The sequence below is a fragment of the Gymnoscopelus braueri genome, assembly GCF_963280865.1.
Source record: "Gymnoscopelus braueri genome assembly, chromosome: 11".
NCBI classification, from domain to species: Eukaryota; Metazoa; Chordata; class Actinopteri; order Myctophiformes; family Myctophidae; genus Gymnoscopelus; species Gymnoscopelus braueri.
In genome coordinates this window covers 3,378,277-3,396,749 of record NC_137613.1, presented here as the reverse complement: position 1 = coordinate 3,396,749, position 18,473 = coordinate 3,378,277, and the positions used below count along the sequence as shown (strand labels likewise).

General features: G+C 38.1%; 3 protein-coding genes across 3 annotated transcripts in view; all 3 read right to left on the bottom strand.

The window, feature by feature from the left end:
• LOC308094999 (NACHT, LRR and PYD domains-containing protein 12-like) overlaps positions 1 to 18,473 on the bottom strand; it is a 518,863-nt gene that overhangs the window by 111,118 nt on the left and 389,272 nt on the right. The window contains exon 18 of the mRNA XM_080441848.1: positions 17,747 to 17,875. Within this exon, the coding sequence (XP_080297974.1) occupies positions 17,747 to 17,875 (129 nt within the window). The remainder of the gene's footprint in view (positions 1 to 17,746; positions 17,876 to 18,473) is intronic.
• LOC308094786 (uncharacterized protein) overlaps positions 1 to 18,473 on the bottom strand; it is a gene marked incomplete at its 3' end in the record, with an annotated part of 221,582 nt that overhangs the window by 37,057 nt on the left and 166,052 nt on the right. The gene's annotated exons all lie outside the window — the stretch shown is intronic.
• The window catches only part of LOC308094996 (NACHT, LRR and PYD domains-containing protein 3-like), a 569,186-nt gene that overhangs the window by 438,948 nt on the left and 111,765 nt on the right, over positions 1 to 18,473 (bottom strand). The window lies entirely within an intron of this gene.

Here is an 18,473-nt window from a genome sequence, read left to right as displayed (position 1 = left end):
TTCTTATAGCTTGTACTTTCACCATCACCTGATTCCAACCTAACCTTTTCTGTTGGATTAAGTTTTGTCATTTCATGCTTTATTCTTCAACAGGGGATTACAGAGAGACATGGAACAAGGGAAGACATGCAATACAGTGTTAGATTCAAACTCGGTACTATATGGCTCACAAAGAGCATAATTATGTTCTGAATCACCATCAGTCACGCCTCACTCCCTAAACTTAAGCTATTAAGTAGTGTGCAGGGGAGGAAACTCACCAAACATGCAGTCTTGTATTGCTGTTTGCTGCTGCAACGCTTGTCTTTCTTTCCAGCCCAGTTTTACTGACAGGCCAAGGCGTTAGTCAGAGCAGTTTCCAGCATCCGTCTGATCAGGTTCTCTGAATTGGTGCCTCCTAACAGAGCCAGGCCAGCAATCTAAATCAGACGAGAGGAAAAAAATAGGCCACTGCTTTAACTGTTGTATTGAGCTACGTTCTGTGGGACATACGTTAGAAACAGCACAACAGCGCTCTTATTTCATACACAGAGACCAACTTTGTCTTTACACACTTGATACACTGATATTGCAGCCCATGGTATTCAGTCAAGTTCATGCCAGTCGTTACTTTTTAACCACTTTAATCCTGATGTCCCAATTTTGGTCATGTCAATATGCAAAGAAATATAGGAAATGTGAGCAAGACCGCACTGATATTATCCACATTTCATAAATGAATGCAGTTCAGTCTGTCAAATAAATGACCATCTTTTGACGGACTGATTCATTCTTCAGCAATGATTCAGCTTCATTGAAGTCGTATTCATTGGCGATTGGCAGCTGGATGGGGAACATATGGGTTGTGGCTGACCCTGGTCCCTGACTACCAGCCGGGGTCCATGTTACCCTCTGCCAACTCATTCTTGATGACCTGCACATCTCTGGACAGGTCCTTTACCACCACAAGTACTGCAGCGAGCATTGAAGTCATCTTCTGGATGGTAATGTCTTAAGAAAAATTAAAGTGAAAAGTGTTAAGTGAGAATTGAAGATAACCTGCAAATGACTCATGAGGAATTACACTAAGTCTAATAGACTTGCCTTTCAAAAGCAGCCTGGTGTCATCGCTGTGCGTCCCCTAAACACTGAGGCAGCCTCAGTGTTAAGGCTCCCCTAAACACTGAGGCTGCCTCAGTGTTAAGGCTCCCCTAAACACTGAGGCTGCCTCAGTGTTAAGGCTCCCCTAAACACTGAGGCTGTACATGAAGCAGATACAGCATGTAGTCTAGAGCAGTAGGCTACTTCTCAAACCTTTCAAGGACCCCCACAATGACATGTATTTGGCTGCGGACCCCCCCTCTGAAACACATTTTGTGCCAGGGATTTTTCAAAAAATAGCAGATCTACAAGCTCATAGCGCGGCACCGGTGCCGCGCTATGAGCTTGTAGATCTGCTATTTTTTAATAGACACAGTGTGTGTGTGTGTGTGTGTGTGTGTGTGTGTGTGTGTGTGTGTGTGTGTGTGTGTGTGTGTGTGTGTGTGTGTGTGTGTGTGTGTGTGTGTGTTAGGCTCTATATGGACACTTGTGTTACATATAAATATCATCCTTTGGTAGAACATATTAAGGTTTTAGGATTCTATCAACTTATTGTCCTTGTGTTAGTTAACCCTTTAAGACCCTTTAATGACTTCTAAATCCTAACGGTTGTATGAAAAAACCTGTTTCTATGTCATTGGTGCTCAAAACATTTTCATGTCAAGGACCCCTAAAATGATATGTATTTGGCCATGGACCCCCATCTCAACATATGTTGTTCCAGGGACCCCCAGAAGCAGAGATCGAGGTTAAAAATTATCGCTTGCAAAAAAGAAGAAGAAAAGGGTTTGCACAAAATCCCACGATTTTTCTAAAATAGCAGATCTACAAACTGAGCTGGTAGATCTGCTATTTTTGAATAGCCAAAGTAATGTAAAAATGACACAGATGCTTACCCGGCTTTAATGTGTTGAGGAGTCTGGGCCACGTTCACTGACTAGTTCTCTGTGGACTGACATTCTGGGAAGATTGTAAAAGACAAATAATGCAAAACAAGAGGCTGAAATACTGTTCTATCTCAGCTCTCATAGACAGTCTGTCTATCTGGAGAAGACAATGTTTCATATCCTTCACTATTACATGTTTTTATCAACATGAACTTATTATTTATGCATAAACATGAATTAACATTATTCCATACTTCTGCTCTGACAACAGTTAATACTGTATTGACTTACTAGAAAGACACTTTACAAGACCCTACTGGAGAGAATTAACTCATTTATCAACACCAACAATAAACATTTATCAACACAAAAGGTAGACTAACATATTAACAACTCTCACACTGCCAGGGTTTTTATAAAATAGTTTGAACCTCTGTCAGCATGTTTCCAGGTAAAACATAGGACATTCCCGGTTTATTTATTAACATTGAAGTGAATGGAGCAGCAACTTTTTGGAAAATGTTTTCTCCTGGTTCTTTGAGAAGAACGAAAAAAAAAAAAAAAAAAAAAGATAAATAATAATTTTAGAAATGTTTTTATTTTGTTTTTTATTTAAAAAAAAAAAACGTTTATAAACGTTGTTGGCAGTATAAGAGTTATTTAACCCTTTAAGACCGGGAACGCATCTGTGTGTCATTTTAACATTTCTTTGGCTATTCAAAAATAGCAGATATACAAGCTCATTGCCGCACTATGAGCCTGTAGATCTGCTATTTTTGAAATAATCGTTAAATAATCGTGAACATTTTACAATTCTTTGAAATTAATATTTTTTTTAATTGAACATTTTTAACTATTTTACAACTTCTGGGGGGTCCCTGGAGCAAAATATGTTGAGATGGGGGTCCACGGCCAAATACATAACATTTTTGAGAGCCACTGATATTATAGCAACATGTTTTTTTTTTTTAAACTGTTAGGATTCAGAAGACATTTGTAGAATCCCCCAGAAGCAAAGAATATAAGTTACAGAATGTTACCTTTAAAAATATATATTCAAAGACCCACGATTTCCCCCAAAAAATGCAGATCTACAAGCTCATAGCGTGGCACTCGGTGCCACGCTATGAGCTTGTAGATCTGCTATTTTTGAATAGCCTAAAGAAATGTAAAAAATGACACAGATGCGTTCCCGGTCCTGATGGATTAAACACACAACAGGAGCTTTAAACACTAAAGGCAGAAACACAAATACTGTAAAAGTGAAACAAACCAAAACACAGGTGTGTGTGTGTGTGTGTGTGTGTGTGTGTGTGTGTGAGCAGCAGTAATGGCTGCCATCAATCTGACTGCTTAGACCTTTAGATTCAACTACACACAATAAACTAAAACACAATCACCACATTTCTGGTAAAACCCTCAAGACAAGCTTTGTTTTACATCACAGAGCTTATTTTGAACATGTTTTATGTTCTAATACTTTATTTACCTGAACAAACAGGGACAAACTGATGTTGTTCTTTCTCTCTTCCTTGAAGAATGACGTCACCTGACCACCTGGAACTACCTGTGTCTCTCACAGGTGGAGTCGCCCCCTTGTGGTGAAACGTGGGATAGGTCTTTTCCTACTGCTCATTCCAAGACACAATAAGGCTCTTAAAGGGACACTTCACCGATTTTGCAACCAGATCTTATTTTAATGAAGTTTAGGACTCAAGAAACAAGATCCTGTTTTTTTTTTTGTGTAATCTATGTTTTTAGATATCAAGTAATCTTCGAATACATTTGTGACGTTATTTACGTGAGATTGGTCTCATTCCTTTCTGCACTACATGTTGTCTCGACGCGTCTCAGTCAAGATTTGGTCCAACCTTGAACCGTCTTGGACTCAGCCCCATAGAGTTGTAAATAATCCCCACCCCTTTAGCTGCAGAGTGACGCATTACTTTGCCTGAGTTACATCTTCTGATAGTTGTACTTCAATGTTGACATGAAATAATAATCCTGTTTAGTGTTTCATAAGCGCAAGCGTGAAATAATCCAAATACAACGTGGAGCGACGCGACGGTAAACAAACACTGTGAAAGGCTAGGATCATAATATCAAGGATTCGACAGTTATGTCGCTACTACACGGAAGTAGAACGGCTAAAGATACCAAGGATTTGTCAGTGATGTGACATCACTAACGAATCCTTGAACATGAAGGATGAGATGGACGCTTTTGACTTCCAGTGTTGCCAGATATTGTGAAAGAAATAAGAAACCAGGTCTATGAAAACAAGCCCAAAAGAAGATAACTAAGCCAAGAGCACTTTACACCTAGACATGGGATATTATATATTTGAAAAATGCCGATCTACAAGCTCACAACACGTTGCGATGTTACCCATTGTGAGCTTGTAGATCTGCTATTTCCCAAAAAATCTTGAGGGGAAAAAAGTGCAAAATGTGGAGTATTTTTTTATCGTTTTAACAACACATATTTGGCACAAATTATAATTTCAGATGGGGGTCCGTGGAAAAATACATGAACATGTTTGAGAACTACTGGTTTAAACAACAATCAAAACATTTGGAAGGATACAAGCCCAAATATCAACTACATTTTAGAAAGAAGCCGCTTATAATAAGCAGACATGGCAACACTGAACACTGGCACACATGTTGTGTGTTGTCGTTGAAGATCACACCCACAGGCAGCCTCCACTCCCCCACAAGGAGATGCAGTGCACCAAAGCATTATGGTCATTGTAGTATTGCAGCGTTCCAGTCAAATCCTAGTCAAACACACAGATTTCATAATTTTTCTGGCCATAGGGTGCAAATTTTAAATTGTTCTACTGTTATCTACTACAAATACTATTAACATTGAGTGATTGCAGTTTCTTCCAGGGGTGAAATTCTCCTTTAAACATACAAGAAACATACATGATAAAACACACATGTGGGGCTGCCTCAGTGTTTAGGGGAGCCTTAACACTGAGGCTGCCTCAAATTTGTGTAGATCTAATGTTTTGTAGATCTAATGCTCCCCTCAGAAAAGGAATTATAGGGTTCAAGTGGTTAATGTAAAATAAACTAAATCCTATCACACAAAGATTTGGTGGACCCCCTATAGTAGCTCTGAGGACCCCCTAGGGGTCCCGGACCCCCTGTTGAAGACCCCTGATGTAGACAGTGTCCTAACATACATTTAACAATGAAACAAAATGCATATAAAGATATGCAGTTAAAATATTTTTGTATAATTGTTGTGCTATTGCTCGTTTAGATGTTTGAATGTTCATGAAAGACAATGGACTGGACCTGATGGGGAAAGCGTCAGAGTAAAGAGCTGGGTGGGATTTGAACCCTCGAACCTCTGGATCATGTAGACAGAGCTTCAACACACTGTGCTGCCTGCTGCCTTGCTTCATCACAGTCTTCATTCTGCTTTGATTAACAACAAACAATGATACAATAAAAAGAAGAAAAAAAACTTACAACAGCATATTAGTCTATGGTTTGTTGTGTTGCTTGTCTAGATGTTTGAAGGTTCAGAAACCACAATGTCTCTGGCTTTTATGTCATTATCCATTTGTCTTTTGATGAAGCTTAACATAAAATGTAACACAGTGGCTCAATGGATCAAGAGTCTGCCTACAAAATGGGAAGTTGAAAGTTTGATTCCCAGCTCTGACACAGAGTGAACGTGTCCCCAACATCTTGCCAACTGTTGAATACTTATTTTGTGTGTCCGTGGGGGTCCGTGGCCAAATGCATATCAATGTGGGGGTCCTTGACAACAAAATGTTTGAGAACCACTGAGCAGAAGGTCACAGGTTCAAGTCCCGACTCCAACAGTGTGTCTGAGTGTTCTTAAGTAAGACACTAAACTCCAACCTGCTCCTCTGTGGGCAGACATCAGCTGGACAAAGCTGAAAGCTCCATTTCTCCCACAAGATCAAATAGGTCTAATTAGAAGATGAATAAAGCTGCTATCGGGCAGAATGCCTCGTTAATTAAAGCACAAGTTAGTGAAAATAGCAGATCTACAAGCCCACAAGCTTGTGGATTGGCTTTTCTCGCTATTTTATTAAATGTGTTTTTAAAAATAAAAAAGGAATGGGTTTGGACACAATATTTTGTATATATTAGTGAATGAAATGTATAATGTATTAAATAAAATAGGTAAAATCAAATACATCTTAAAAAATTAGAGTGAGCAACACTTTATTAGCAAAAAAGTATTTTATTGATATCCTGATAGGACAGTGATAAAAAGCCACAAGGAACCTTAGTTTTGGAGATTCCTCTAGATAATAATAAGAATAACTTTTAACAGAGTATTTCACTACACAATACAATACAATACACTGCAGTATTGATACTTTTACTTGTGAGTACTTCTTCCATCACTGTATTAAAGCACATAACTGCTGTGTATTTTAATGCAGTTCAAACGTGCAGATCCCCATAATGTCCAGCAGATGGCAGTGCAAAACCATATATTTTATATAGATGAATAATTGATTGATTCTTTCACAGTCGCTACAAAACAAAGACATGACACAATCACAACCACTTTATCCATGTATTTGTCGCAGAAAATATTTCAAGAACGAAAAAGTGGACCCCCAGAAGCAAATATTTGAGTTAAAAATATTCGCTTTAAAAATATATATATATTCAAAGATATGCACACATTTTAGATTTTTCAAAAATAGCAGATCTACAAGCTCATAGCGCGGCACTCGGTAATCTGCTGTTTTCCAAATCATTAGTTTGTTGCTCGGTGGTGATCCAACTTTTCCATGTCAAGGACCCCCAAAATCATATGTATTTGGCCTTGGACCTTGCAAATAAAAGGTGTGAGAACCACTAGTACTAGTGGACTCATAATGTGTCATATAGTGTCGTAGTAAATCACTGTCATACATATTCTGAAGAAAACCTGGAGACTGACATTCAGTAATTGGTTCTTATGATCAAAATAAGAACAATAATGTTATGAAAAACAGAGAATCTAAGTCTTTACCACGGACACATTGATGAGCCCTGCTGCATGGCCATGGGCAGAAAGAAACTGGACGTATGATTCTCATTGTAAAAACATATAAATATGATACAGTATGTAATGATAGGATATAATATGATACAGTATGTAATGATAGGATATAATATGATACAGTATGTAATGATAGGATATAATATGATACAGTATGTAATGATGGATATATTATGATACTGTATATAATAATAGAATATAATATGATAAATGTCTCATTCTTGGTCTAGTGTGATGAATGCACTGAAGTGGAATGAGAGCTGGATGAACACGTTTATGAATAAACATTTTATCTTTGAATGAGTGTGAGCAGAAAAATGATGGAGATGGCGTTGTTTGGAACTTGTTCAGATCACCAACATATTGGAAGGGGTATAAAGCAGAATCTTGCCTTTATATCTTTATTAGCAAGAAGAAGGATACTATTGGAGTGGAAATCACCACTGGCCCCTAAAGCATCTGTATGACTTAAAGACCTCACAATGTACCTACATTTGGAGAAAATTAAATTTAATCTGAGAGGATCACTGGGAAAATTCGATCAGGTGTGGGGCCCTATGATTAAATATATAACTAAATTAAAGACGTTACAGGACAGATAAAGCAAACACCACCATCGACACGTTGACAAGCTCTAGGTTAATACATGCTAAAGGAAGAAAATAACGGATTCCTACTTTCCTTTTTTGTATACACTCCATATGTACCATGGGGAGGGTTAGCGAGGGAAATCATAATACTTATGAATTGATTATGTATTTTTTATTTTTTATTTTGAGTTATGTAAGTTACATGTCTGAATGTTGTATATGGGATTGGAGTGGGGGGTAGTAAGGGCACAAAAAAAAGCTTTTGACATCCTATAGCAACTGTATTCCCATGTACTTGTCAAAAGCAATAAATACACATTTAAGAGTGTGAGCAGAAAAATTAAACAATAACATATCACGTGTGTTCTGATTATTGTGCACAGTGTATCGTGTTAATGAGGAATCTAAACAGCACAGAGTAAGGATTTCTAATTAATTTAGAGATCTGTTATTTATGGGTGCTTCTGTAGGTCTATCCATCAGTGAGACAGTTTACAGTTGGTAGTAAGCTTTGTATCTATAGTGAGCTGTATTGATTGATTGAATATTTTATCAGGCAGAAATGTAAAACAGCACAAGTACAGTTAATAACACTTTGTCTAAAAGGTCCGTCCAAAAAAGTCCTTGCGGTCTTGTTTCCATTGAGGTCGTGACATGACAACACTATGAATATTAATACACAGGAACAACGACATGTCAAGAATACATTTATTAAACTATTCATACTTCTACACATGATCATACAATAACATGTGAAGAATGAGAATAATATCACATTCATATTCAATTAAAACACAATAATGGAATGAGTGAGGAAACAATGATGTAATAATGAATCAATGAATAAACAATGATTGATTTGAGTTCATAAACACATTTAGTAGATGTTTGAATCCAGAGTGATTGACAAAGTCCAAGATGAGAGTCAAACTATGAGTCAAATCTGCTGTCAAAATGAACACTGCTCACATCACTCGGGTGGCTCAGTGGTAAAGTCCCTGCCCACCACCACGGAGGTTGTGGGTTACAATCCACCGTGGTGCATCCGGCTTTGTCCAACGTCTATGTGAACACAACTGGGGGGGGGAGGAGTGGGACGAAGGCCCTACGTCCTGCCGGTGGGGGCTCCTCACTGGCAGGTGAGCCAATAGGAGACAACACAGAGATGTGTGTGGGGAGGAATTCATTGGCATGACGACTAAACTGGGGAGAAACTTTGATAAATGATTGGCTACTAAGTTAAAAACATGTAATAAAAATAATGAACACTGAACACTGATCACAATGTGTCGCTTTGTGACGTAGATCTTAGATATTAGAGGGGGGGGGGGGGGGGATGGACCAATTACAAAACCCTGTGGGACTCCAGTCAATAAAGTATAAGGGGTTAACTGGTTAAGTATAAAGGTTTATATACAATAAACAACATTGCTACTGTGAGAATTACATGACCAAATATAGTTATATTTGTGCCAGGGACCCCCATTTGAACACATTTGTGCCACGGACCCCCATTTGAACATAATTTGTGCGACGGACCCCCATTTGAACATAGTTTGTGCGACGGACCCCCATTTGAACACATTTGTGCCACAGACCCCCATTTGAACACATTTGTGCCACAGACCCCCATTTGAACACATTTGTGCCAAGGACCCCCATTTGAACATATTTGTGCCAGGGACCCCCATTTGAACATATTTGTGCCAGGGACCCCCATTTGAACACATTTGTGCCAGGGACCCCCATTTGAACACATTTGTGCCACGGACCCCCATTTAAACACATTTGTGCAAGGGACCCCCATTTGAACATATTTGTGCCACGGACCCCCATTTGAACACATTTGTGCCAGGGACCCCCATTTGAACTTATTTGTGCCAGGGACCCCCATTTGAACACATTTGTGCCAGGGACCCCCATTTGAACTTATTTGTGCCAGGGACCCCATACAAGATTTCGGTTATAATCTTCTAAAATATATTATATAAAAACTTTTTTTTAAAGTAATAGATCTACAGGCTCACAACACATCGCGATGCGACACGTTGTGAGCTTGTAGATCTGCTACTTTCAAATATGAAAGTAGCAGATAATATATACAGAGGTTAACGCGTTTAAACTGATTTAGAGACGACTGGTTCTCAAAGTGAGGTCCAGGGGCCCCCGGGGGTCCTTGAGGGGATACCAGGGGGTCCTAAGCTAAATCATTAAATATACAGCATCAAAATCAGTGTAACCACTTCAACCATCACTTACTTTGCTGTTGGAAAATAGCCGATCTACAAGCTCACAATGTGTCATAATGTGACGCGTTGTGAGCTTGTAGATCTGCTATTTTAGGATTTTATCATTTGTAATATTTTAAACGACACAAATCTTGTCGTCAGGGGTCAGAGGTCAAATGCATCGGGGGTCCTTGACATGACAACGTTAGAGAAACACTGAATCTACAGGAGCTTTAATGTGTGACTGTCACTGTGCTGCTTATTACATCATCATGATGATGTCACCGTGATGTCATGATGAGTCACTCATGCCCAAATATTGAGTCCATGACGTCAGACTCAGCTAGTATCAAAGTATCCTGGCAACAGTGGTAACCATGACAACCTGCACTCACTCAAACATGTTGAGTAACCATGGTGACCTGATGTCATCCTCACATAGAGACTCTATCTCTGCTCACACAGACACACTGAGGAGGAGTCCCAGGGTAACCTGAACCCAGCATAGAGAGGTTCAAAGAATGTGGTCTGGAAGGTGTACAGGTGTGCCAGTGAGTCAGAGGACCCTTTATAGAAGGACAGAGTCCCAGCAGGCCAGTCCAGATACACTGATACTCTGTTAGAGTCAGAGGGACTGACAGGGAGGACAGTGTCCTTCCTATTGTGTCTGACAGTGTATCTGTTACCATGACCACCATCTCTACAGTCCAGACTCCAGGACTTGTCATTGTATCCAAGCCTACAGTCATCACCACCTCCGTTCCTGCTGATCCCTCTGTAAGTCACTGCTATAGAAACATCTTCACTCCACTTTACCTCCCAGTAACAGCGTCCAGTCAGACCCTCTGTACACAGAACCTGAGCCACTCCATCAAACCTGTCAGGATGTTCAGGACATGATTGATCCTCTCCCCACACACATGTCACCTTTCTGTCGTTCTCAGACAGAGAGAGGGTTCTGTATGCTGTGTTTGTGTCCAGTGTGAGAGGATGGAAATCTGATGAGAAAAACAACACAGTAAACATTACATCATTCACTGACACACACACACACACACACACACACACACACACACACACACACACACACACACACACACACACACACACACACACACACACACACACACACACACACACACACACACACACACACACACACACACACACACACACACACACACATCAAAGATATGAGATCAAGCTCACAACGTGTTGTAAGCTTGTAGATCTGGTATTTATTTTAAATGTTGCTGATCTACAAACTCACAACCTGTTTTTTTGTTTGTTTGTTTTCACTCAAAATAATACAAATGTATCGTCTCTGTCGGCTGGAAACCTTGTATGTCCAAACATGTATTTTCTTAAAGGGATAGTTCACCCAAAGAATTACTTATTTTCTATCGATTACACCCCCCATGAAGCCTTGAATGAATGAAGATTGTTTTTGTGTTTGTCTCATTCCTAAACCAATAATTTAATGACCGGTGGAAAGATGCTAATGTCTCTGGTAGGAGACTCAAAGTTGACACTTTGAGTCCCCTACCAGAGACACCGCCGGTCATCAAATTATTGTCTTGGAATGAGACAATGACAAAAACATCTCCATGAATTCAAGTCTCCATGGGGGGTGTAATCGATAGAAAAAAAAGTCATTTTAGGGGTGAACTATCCCTTTAATATCATTTTTAAAAAAAATTAAAATAGTGAAAATAGCCGATCTACAACCTCACAACGTGTCAGAGATACAAGGTTTCTGCCAGACGACAACACAGTAAAATGTGAGTCAGAATGTCTTAAAGCCTCCAGGTGAGAAGTGACTTTCTGTGAGAAAATGTTTACATTAAGTTTATGTGAAATGACATCAATGAGGAAAAGTACTCAAATGTTTTACTTAAGTAAAAGTATCAATACTGCAATGTAGAAATACTTTGTTACAAGTAAAAGTCCGGAATTCAAAATGTACTTGCGTAAAAGTACCAAAAGTATTGGTATTAAAATGTACTTAAAGTACCAAAAGTAGAAAGTACTCATTATGCAGAATGTCCCATTTCACAAGTTTTCAAATGTATAAATTATATAAAAATCTTTTGAAAATAGCAGATCTACAAGCTCACAATGCGTTGTTTGGAAACGCATTGTGAGTTTGTAGATCGACTATTTTCAAATGGCCGAAATGTATATAGGGCTGTTAATGTAGTTAATGTATGTTTTGTAAGAATAATCAAAATCCTCCAAGTAACTAGTAATTACATTTTTCAAATAATTGTAGTGGAGTAAAAGTACAATAACGTATGAAGAAGATAGTGCACGCACATCCGTTGGTCCAGGTGCTTAGACAGACAAAGTATAATGAAAAAGGATAAAGTCTGCACACTGGTAGTTTGCAAAAAGCTCCAGAATGTATTGCTTGTCAACGTTTCGGCCTGTTCAGGCCTTCATCAGGACATATATCAATATATATATATATATTTATCAATCATATATGTCCTGATGAAGGCCTGAACAGGCCGAAACGTAAAAGTACAATAAGCCTTTGAAATGTAGTGGAGTAGAAATAAAATTACTGAAAATAGGAAATACGCCAGTAAAGTAAAAATACCTCAAAATGTTATTTAAGTACACTACTTGAGTAAATATACCAACTTTACACCACTGAAAATATACACATCTGTTACATCAAAGGTTCCTAAACTTTTAAGTTTGCGACCCCTCAAAATAATTATATTTGAACTGCAGGGACCCCTCAAAATAATTATATTTGAACTGGGGACCCCTCAAAATAATCATATTTGAACTGGGGACCCCTCAAAATAATCATATTTGAACTGGGGACCCCCCACTCTGACAAGCACTTGTCAGGGTGGGGTAGTTGTAGGAGTTGAGGCATTACTTTTAGTTTGACTCGGTTCCACATATAAATATTGTGAAAATAGCCGATCTACAAGGCGTTGTGAGCTTGTATATATATCATAGTATATTTATAGCCGATCTACCACTTATAGATCGGCTATTTTGTAGATCGGCTATTTTCACAATATTTGCCTCTTTTTTTGCGTAATATTAGACAATTTGGCCAATTTGGTTTTAAAAAGGTCTTAAAAGTCCTTAAATTGTAACATTATAAATGTGCAGATACCCTGTATACACTTATACTGTATGTTGGTTTGTTTACTGTTGAGTGAGAAAACAATGTTACACATTAAGATAATCATCTGGGGACCCCCCAAAATAATTTGGGGACCCCCCTGGGTCCCAGTTTGGAAACCACTGTGTTACATAGAAAACATTCAGCATCTATAAGTTAACAACACCTCACACCATGGTGTGAAGCGTTGCTAACTTGTAGATCGGCTATTTTTGTTATTTTTGAAATATGGAGGAATTACAAGCTGATTTACAAGCTCACAACGTGTCACGATGCGAGGCGTTGTGAGCTTGTAGATCTCCTATTTATTATGTACATTCTATTTTTTTAATGTTTTTCTGTACTGCAGTATTTACATCTACAAGCCGATCTACAAGCTCACATGTCACAATGCAACATGTGAGCTTGTACATCTGCTGTTTTCGAAATATAGCCAATCTACAAGCTCACAGCCTGTCATGATGCAAGGCATTGTGAGCTTGTAGATCGGCTATTTATTTTATTTTACCACAACCCAATCTGCAAGCTCACAATCTGTCACAATGCAACTCGTTGTAAATTGATAGATCGGATAGTTTTGTATTAGAAAAATAGCCGATCTACAAGCTCACAACGATTGCATATCGGCAATTTAATCAATCAATTAATTAAAAAGTACAAAATATGAGTTGTTGTGAGCTTGTAGATAAGCTATTTTTTAACTATAAATCATCTTCAAGCTCACAACGTGTTATGATGCGACACGTTGTGTGCTTGTGGTATTTTTCAAATATAGCCGAAATACAAATTCAGAACCCGTCACAATGTTACCCATTTTGAACTTGTAGATCGGCTATTTTTACCAAATTTCCAATATAGCCAAAAGCATCATGATGTGACGCATGGTGAGATTGTAGATCGGCTTTTTTTATTTATATCAATTATTGATAATCTACAATCCAATCTGCAAGCTCACAACCTGTCACAATGTGACGAGTTGTGAGCTTGTAGATCCACTGTTTAGAAAACGTAAAAGTCCATATAAAAGTTCATCACACGTTAAACAACATATTGTGAGTTTATGTTTGAAATACAGCTGATCTACACGCTCACAACCTGTCACAATGTAACTCATGAGTTTGTAGATCTTCTACTTTTCAGTTTTAAACAAAGCCAAACTATACAAGCTCACAACGTGTCGCAATGTGATCCTTTTGAGCTTGTAGATCGGCTATCTTTGTTATGTTTGATATATTGAGGTCTGAGGAAGATCCAGCAGGCTTTAAACATCACATTCATGATGGTAATAAACCATTTAACTTATGGATCATAATTATTCCAGTGCAGAGTTCTGCTCTGCATCTGGCTTTTTAAATTACTTTGGATGAGCGTGATCTTCTACTTGTTGATGTTTGAAATAACTCACTACCTGTCACATTGCAACATGGTGTGAGCTTGTAGATCGGCTGTTTTTGAAATATAGCCAAAACTCACAGCGCATCATAATGCGAGGCTTTGCAAGCTTGTAGATCTGCTATTTCTTGTAATAAAGCCGATGTAAAGGCTCACAACGCAACATGATGTGAGCTTGTATATCGGCTCACTACCTGTCACAATGAGACAAGTTGTGATCAGCAATTTGTATTTATTTGTAATGGTCTATCTAAAAGCTCACCACACGTCATGATCGGGGATTATATTTTTTTGGCCGTTAATTATAAAGATCACAGGCCACCGTGGCCGATTGGAAAAATGCTGTTATTAGACTATTTTATGTCTTTCTGTCTGCAATGGATAAAGCGGTGAAAGTTGGTGACACACATACATTGCAGGCAAGTAATGAACCTTCCTTGTACCATCATTCATTATGACATAATTAACATTAACAAAACAAAACAAAAGCTGTAGGTTTTGCATATTAAGGTTGAATGAGATGTAGGGCCCACAACATATATTAATGTGTTTATACTGTGTGACGTAGTCACGGAAGCTGTTCATAACGCCCACTTTATTCAGTTATGTTTTGGAAAGCGACACCTCTGCATGATAGAGTAGATAGATATTACTAGCCCACTTCATTCTTTGGCCGGTAAAATATAATCCTGTCGGTCAAGGTGGCCGGCCCAAAAAGTGCCTTGCGGAAACCCTGGTCATGATGCAATGTATTGTGAGTCCGTAGATTGGCTCTTTTTATGTTTGAAATACAGCTGATCTACAAGCTTACAACCTGTCTCAATGTGACTCGTTGTGAATTGTTAGATAGGCAAATTTTGTTTCAAATATTGCAGATCTACAAGCACTCAATGTGTCACAATGTGAGGCATTGTGAGGAGTTGTGAGGCATTGGGTTTCATTCACTAAGCTCAGGTCCTCACATATTTTGTACTTATGTGCATATACATGACTTCCCACGTTCAGTATTCATTCATCTTTTATTGACCGTGAATGTGGGCGGACACTCAAACTCACGTCTGCTCAGGAACAGACTTATATGCCTTAAACCATTCGTATATGTTATTAGAATGCCTTATTCTTCATGAAAAATCTATGTCAATAGTGCCAAACCTCAAATGATGTTTTATGTGCCCAAAATGTGTCAACACATTAAAAAAAAATATGTCAAAGATCTAATGCTTGGATGCATATGGTAGACATGATGCAAATTCAACCGAGTATTTATTTTCAGTTGACACATTTAGAGCTGAATTATTAGGTCTTTTTGGATGTTTTCCATTCCTGCAAATGTGGCCACATATTGGACTTTCATGCCAACAACATATGTTGCACTATTAATTTATAATATTGACCACATCACATCATGTTATGTCTTATCATCTGATGAGGATACATAATGGATGAAATCTAGCTGTGTCCATAATATCATTCACCATTCTGACGTAGGACAGGATATGTTGTTAATCCTAAGGACAGTAATCAGTAATCAGTAATCAATAAAGTGTGATCTGGTCCATAATCGGATCTCTGTTTCCTCAGTCAAATGCAAGCATTATTTGATAGAAAAGGCTTCTATAATATCATTTTATAACATCATTTTATTAACCTATTATTTGGTGGTGGGGTTAAATATTGTAACTTCTTATTCTCATTATGAGAGCATTACTTTATTAACGTTCAGCTGATCCATCGTTCGATCGAGGGACTCACTTCCAGACAGAAGTTGTCAATGTGGTGCGACTTGACGCGTTTGTAATTTTTCATTTTTTAATTTATTTTTTTCACCTGGGTTATTTCTGGTTGCCTTTTATGGTGTTAAATGGGGCGTGGAACAATACAAAGGATCTACACGGGAGAACACTAGTGACTTTAGAACACAAATTAGATACACCTGTGATACGCACAAATCATGGCTCTGAACCCTCTTTCATGAATCACACGTCAGAATTGACTTATCCCAATATACATATGTTATTTATGACCAGGATATACACCTTATTTATGACCAGGATATACACCTTATTTATGACCAGGATATACACCTTATTTATGAACCAGGTTAGTGAATGAGGTCCATTGTTTCTGTCAACCCACATGAACTTAGTTTTCTGAAAAACTTAAATGTTTTATTCAAAATGAAATAAAAGATTTATGTTGCTATATACATAGAAACATCTAAAATGACACAGATGCTTTCCCGGTTTTAAAGGTATAACAACGTATAGGCTTTCCAGGTCTTAATGGGTTAAGGACCGGGCCAAGAGCAGAGAAACCTCCTGAATTCCCTGGAAGCTCTACTGAAGAGTTTTCAGGACAGTATCTGGGGAGGGGCCAACCGAGTATAAAACAGTGTAAAAAATATGAATGTGTGATATTGACACAGACAGACAGATACTCACATTTTCTAGGATTAAGCCAATCTTCTCCTCCATGTTTCACTCTGTAGGAAGTAGAACAACAATGCATCAATGTCTAACTGTCTAACACAACGTCTCCACTACCTGACACTACAGTGTTTCTCCTATCATTATCTTGGCCCTGCAGCCCATCCAGACATTCTCACTGCTGCCCAGTTTGGATCTCATCACCTCCTCAGACTCCACCTTAACCCCTAGCACTCCACTCTCCTTTATCCCTTCTTAATGCAAGTTTACTATGCAGATATATCTTGTTCTTAATGCAAGTTTACTATGCAGATATATCTTGTTCTTAATGCAAGTTTACTATGCAGATATATCTTGTTCTTAATGCAAGTTTACTATGCAGATATATCTTGTTCTTAATGCAAGTTTAGTATGCAGATATATCTTTGATATGTCTTGTTATTTCTCAACCACAAATGTACAGAATGTTATTTAGATATCATGTTGTTTAGACAGATGCTAGGTTCATTGTTTACTGTCCTGCCTGGTACAAAGTGCTTTAATCTCCTGATAGATGCTGTGTTGACTCAACACAGCATCTACCAGGAGATTTTAGAGGACTATGCAGAGTGCATAAATTAACATACTTTTCAGATGGTCCACATTTCTGTATAATATATCCTTTTTTTATGCACAATAAATCTAGCATTTATGAAAGTTTCACTTTTTGAATTAGAATTATATTACGGAAGAAAATTAACTTTTTGAAAAGGATCTGTATATATATATAACCTTATTTGTTTGTTGGTTAAAGTATTAACTAAATATGCATACATATTTGCATCTATTTATGACTTTGTGTCATATATTTGTGTCAACGGTGAATACACCGTTAAGGGACATACATGAGGGAAACACTGCAAATTCACTGTACTATCCAACATGGACACAGTCCAAGTCTACTCACATGCAGTTCTCCAGAACTGAATCATTCACCATGTTGAGGCTCAGGTCCAACTCTCTTAGGGAGGGATGAGAGTTTACAGCTGAGGCCAGAACTTCACAGCATCTCTCTGACAACCAGCAGTGAGCCAGTCTGAATGAAGAATGAAACACCAGATAAAAAAAAAGGAAATTATAAATGAAACACGTTACAATATACATTATTCCTGGATTGAGAACCTGGACCTGGCCGTGATGGACTGTCAGGGTTTTGGACTAGTGACCCAAGAGGTGGAAAGGAAAAAAAGACAGAAAGAAAACAAATACAACAAGAATACAATAAAACAAGAAATAAAATAAAGACAGATTCTTAAGATAAAGTTCAGCTCACTTGTCCCACTATAGTTAATGCATTTGCAGATTTGAATACAAGGCTATTACTACCATCAAACACTCATTGCAAGATAATTTGAAGTCAACAAGGCTATCCTAATGTTTCTCACAAATGTAATTTTAAATGTTTGAGGATGTTCCTGCTCTCTGTGGTATTTGTCAGTTATTTGATCCGTTTTAAACTTTAGACCAAATAATAAACTATATCAATGAGAAGTCATTCCCCCAAATGTTTTCTCCATCACAATGGTGAGTATTAGGAATTCAGATCTACAGAGTTCAGAAAGATGTTTCATGTAGGAGGGAGAAAAATACCACATGCTTATATGGAGGAAATGGAGATCACCTTTGTACCTGCA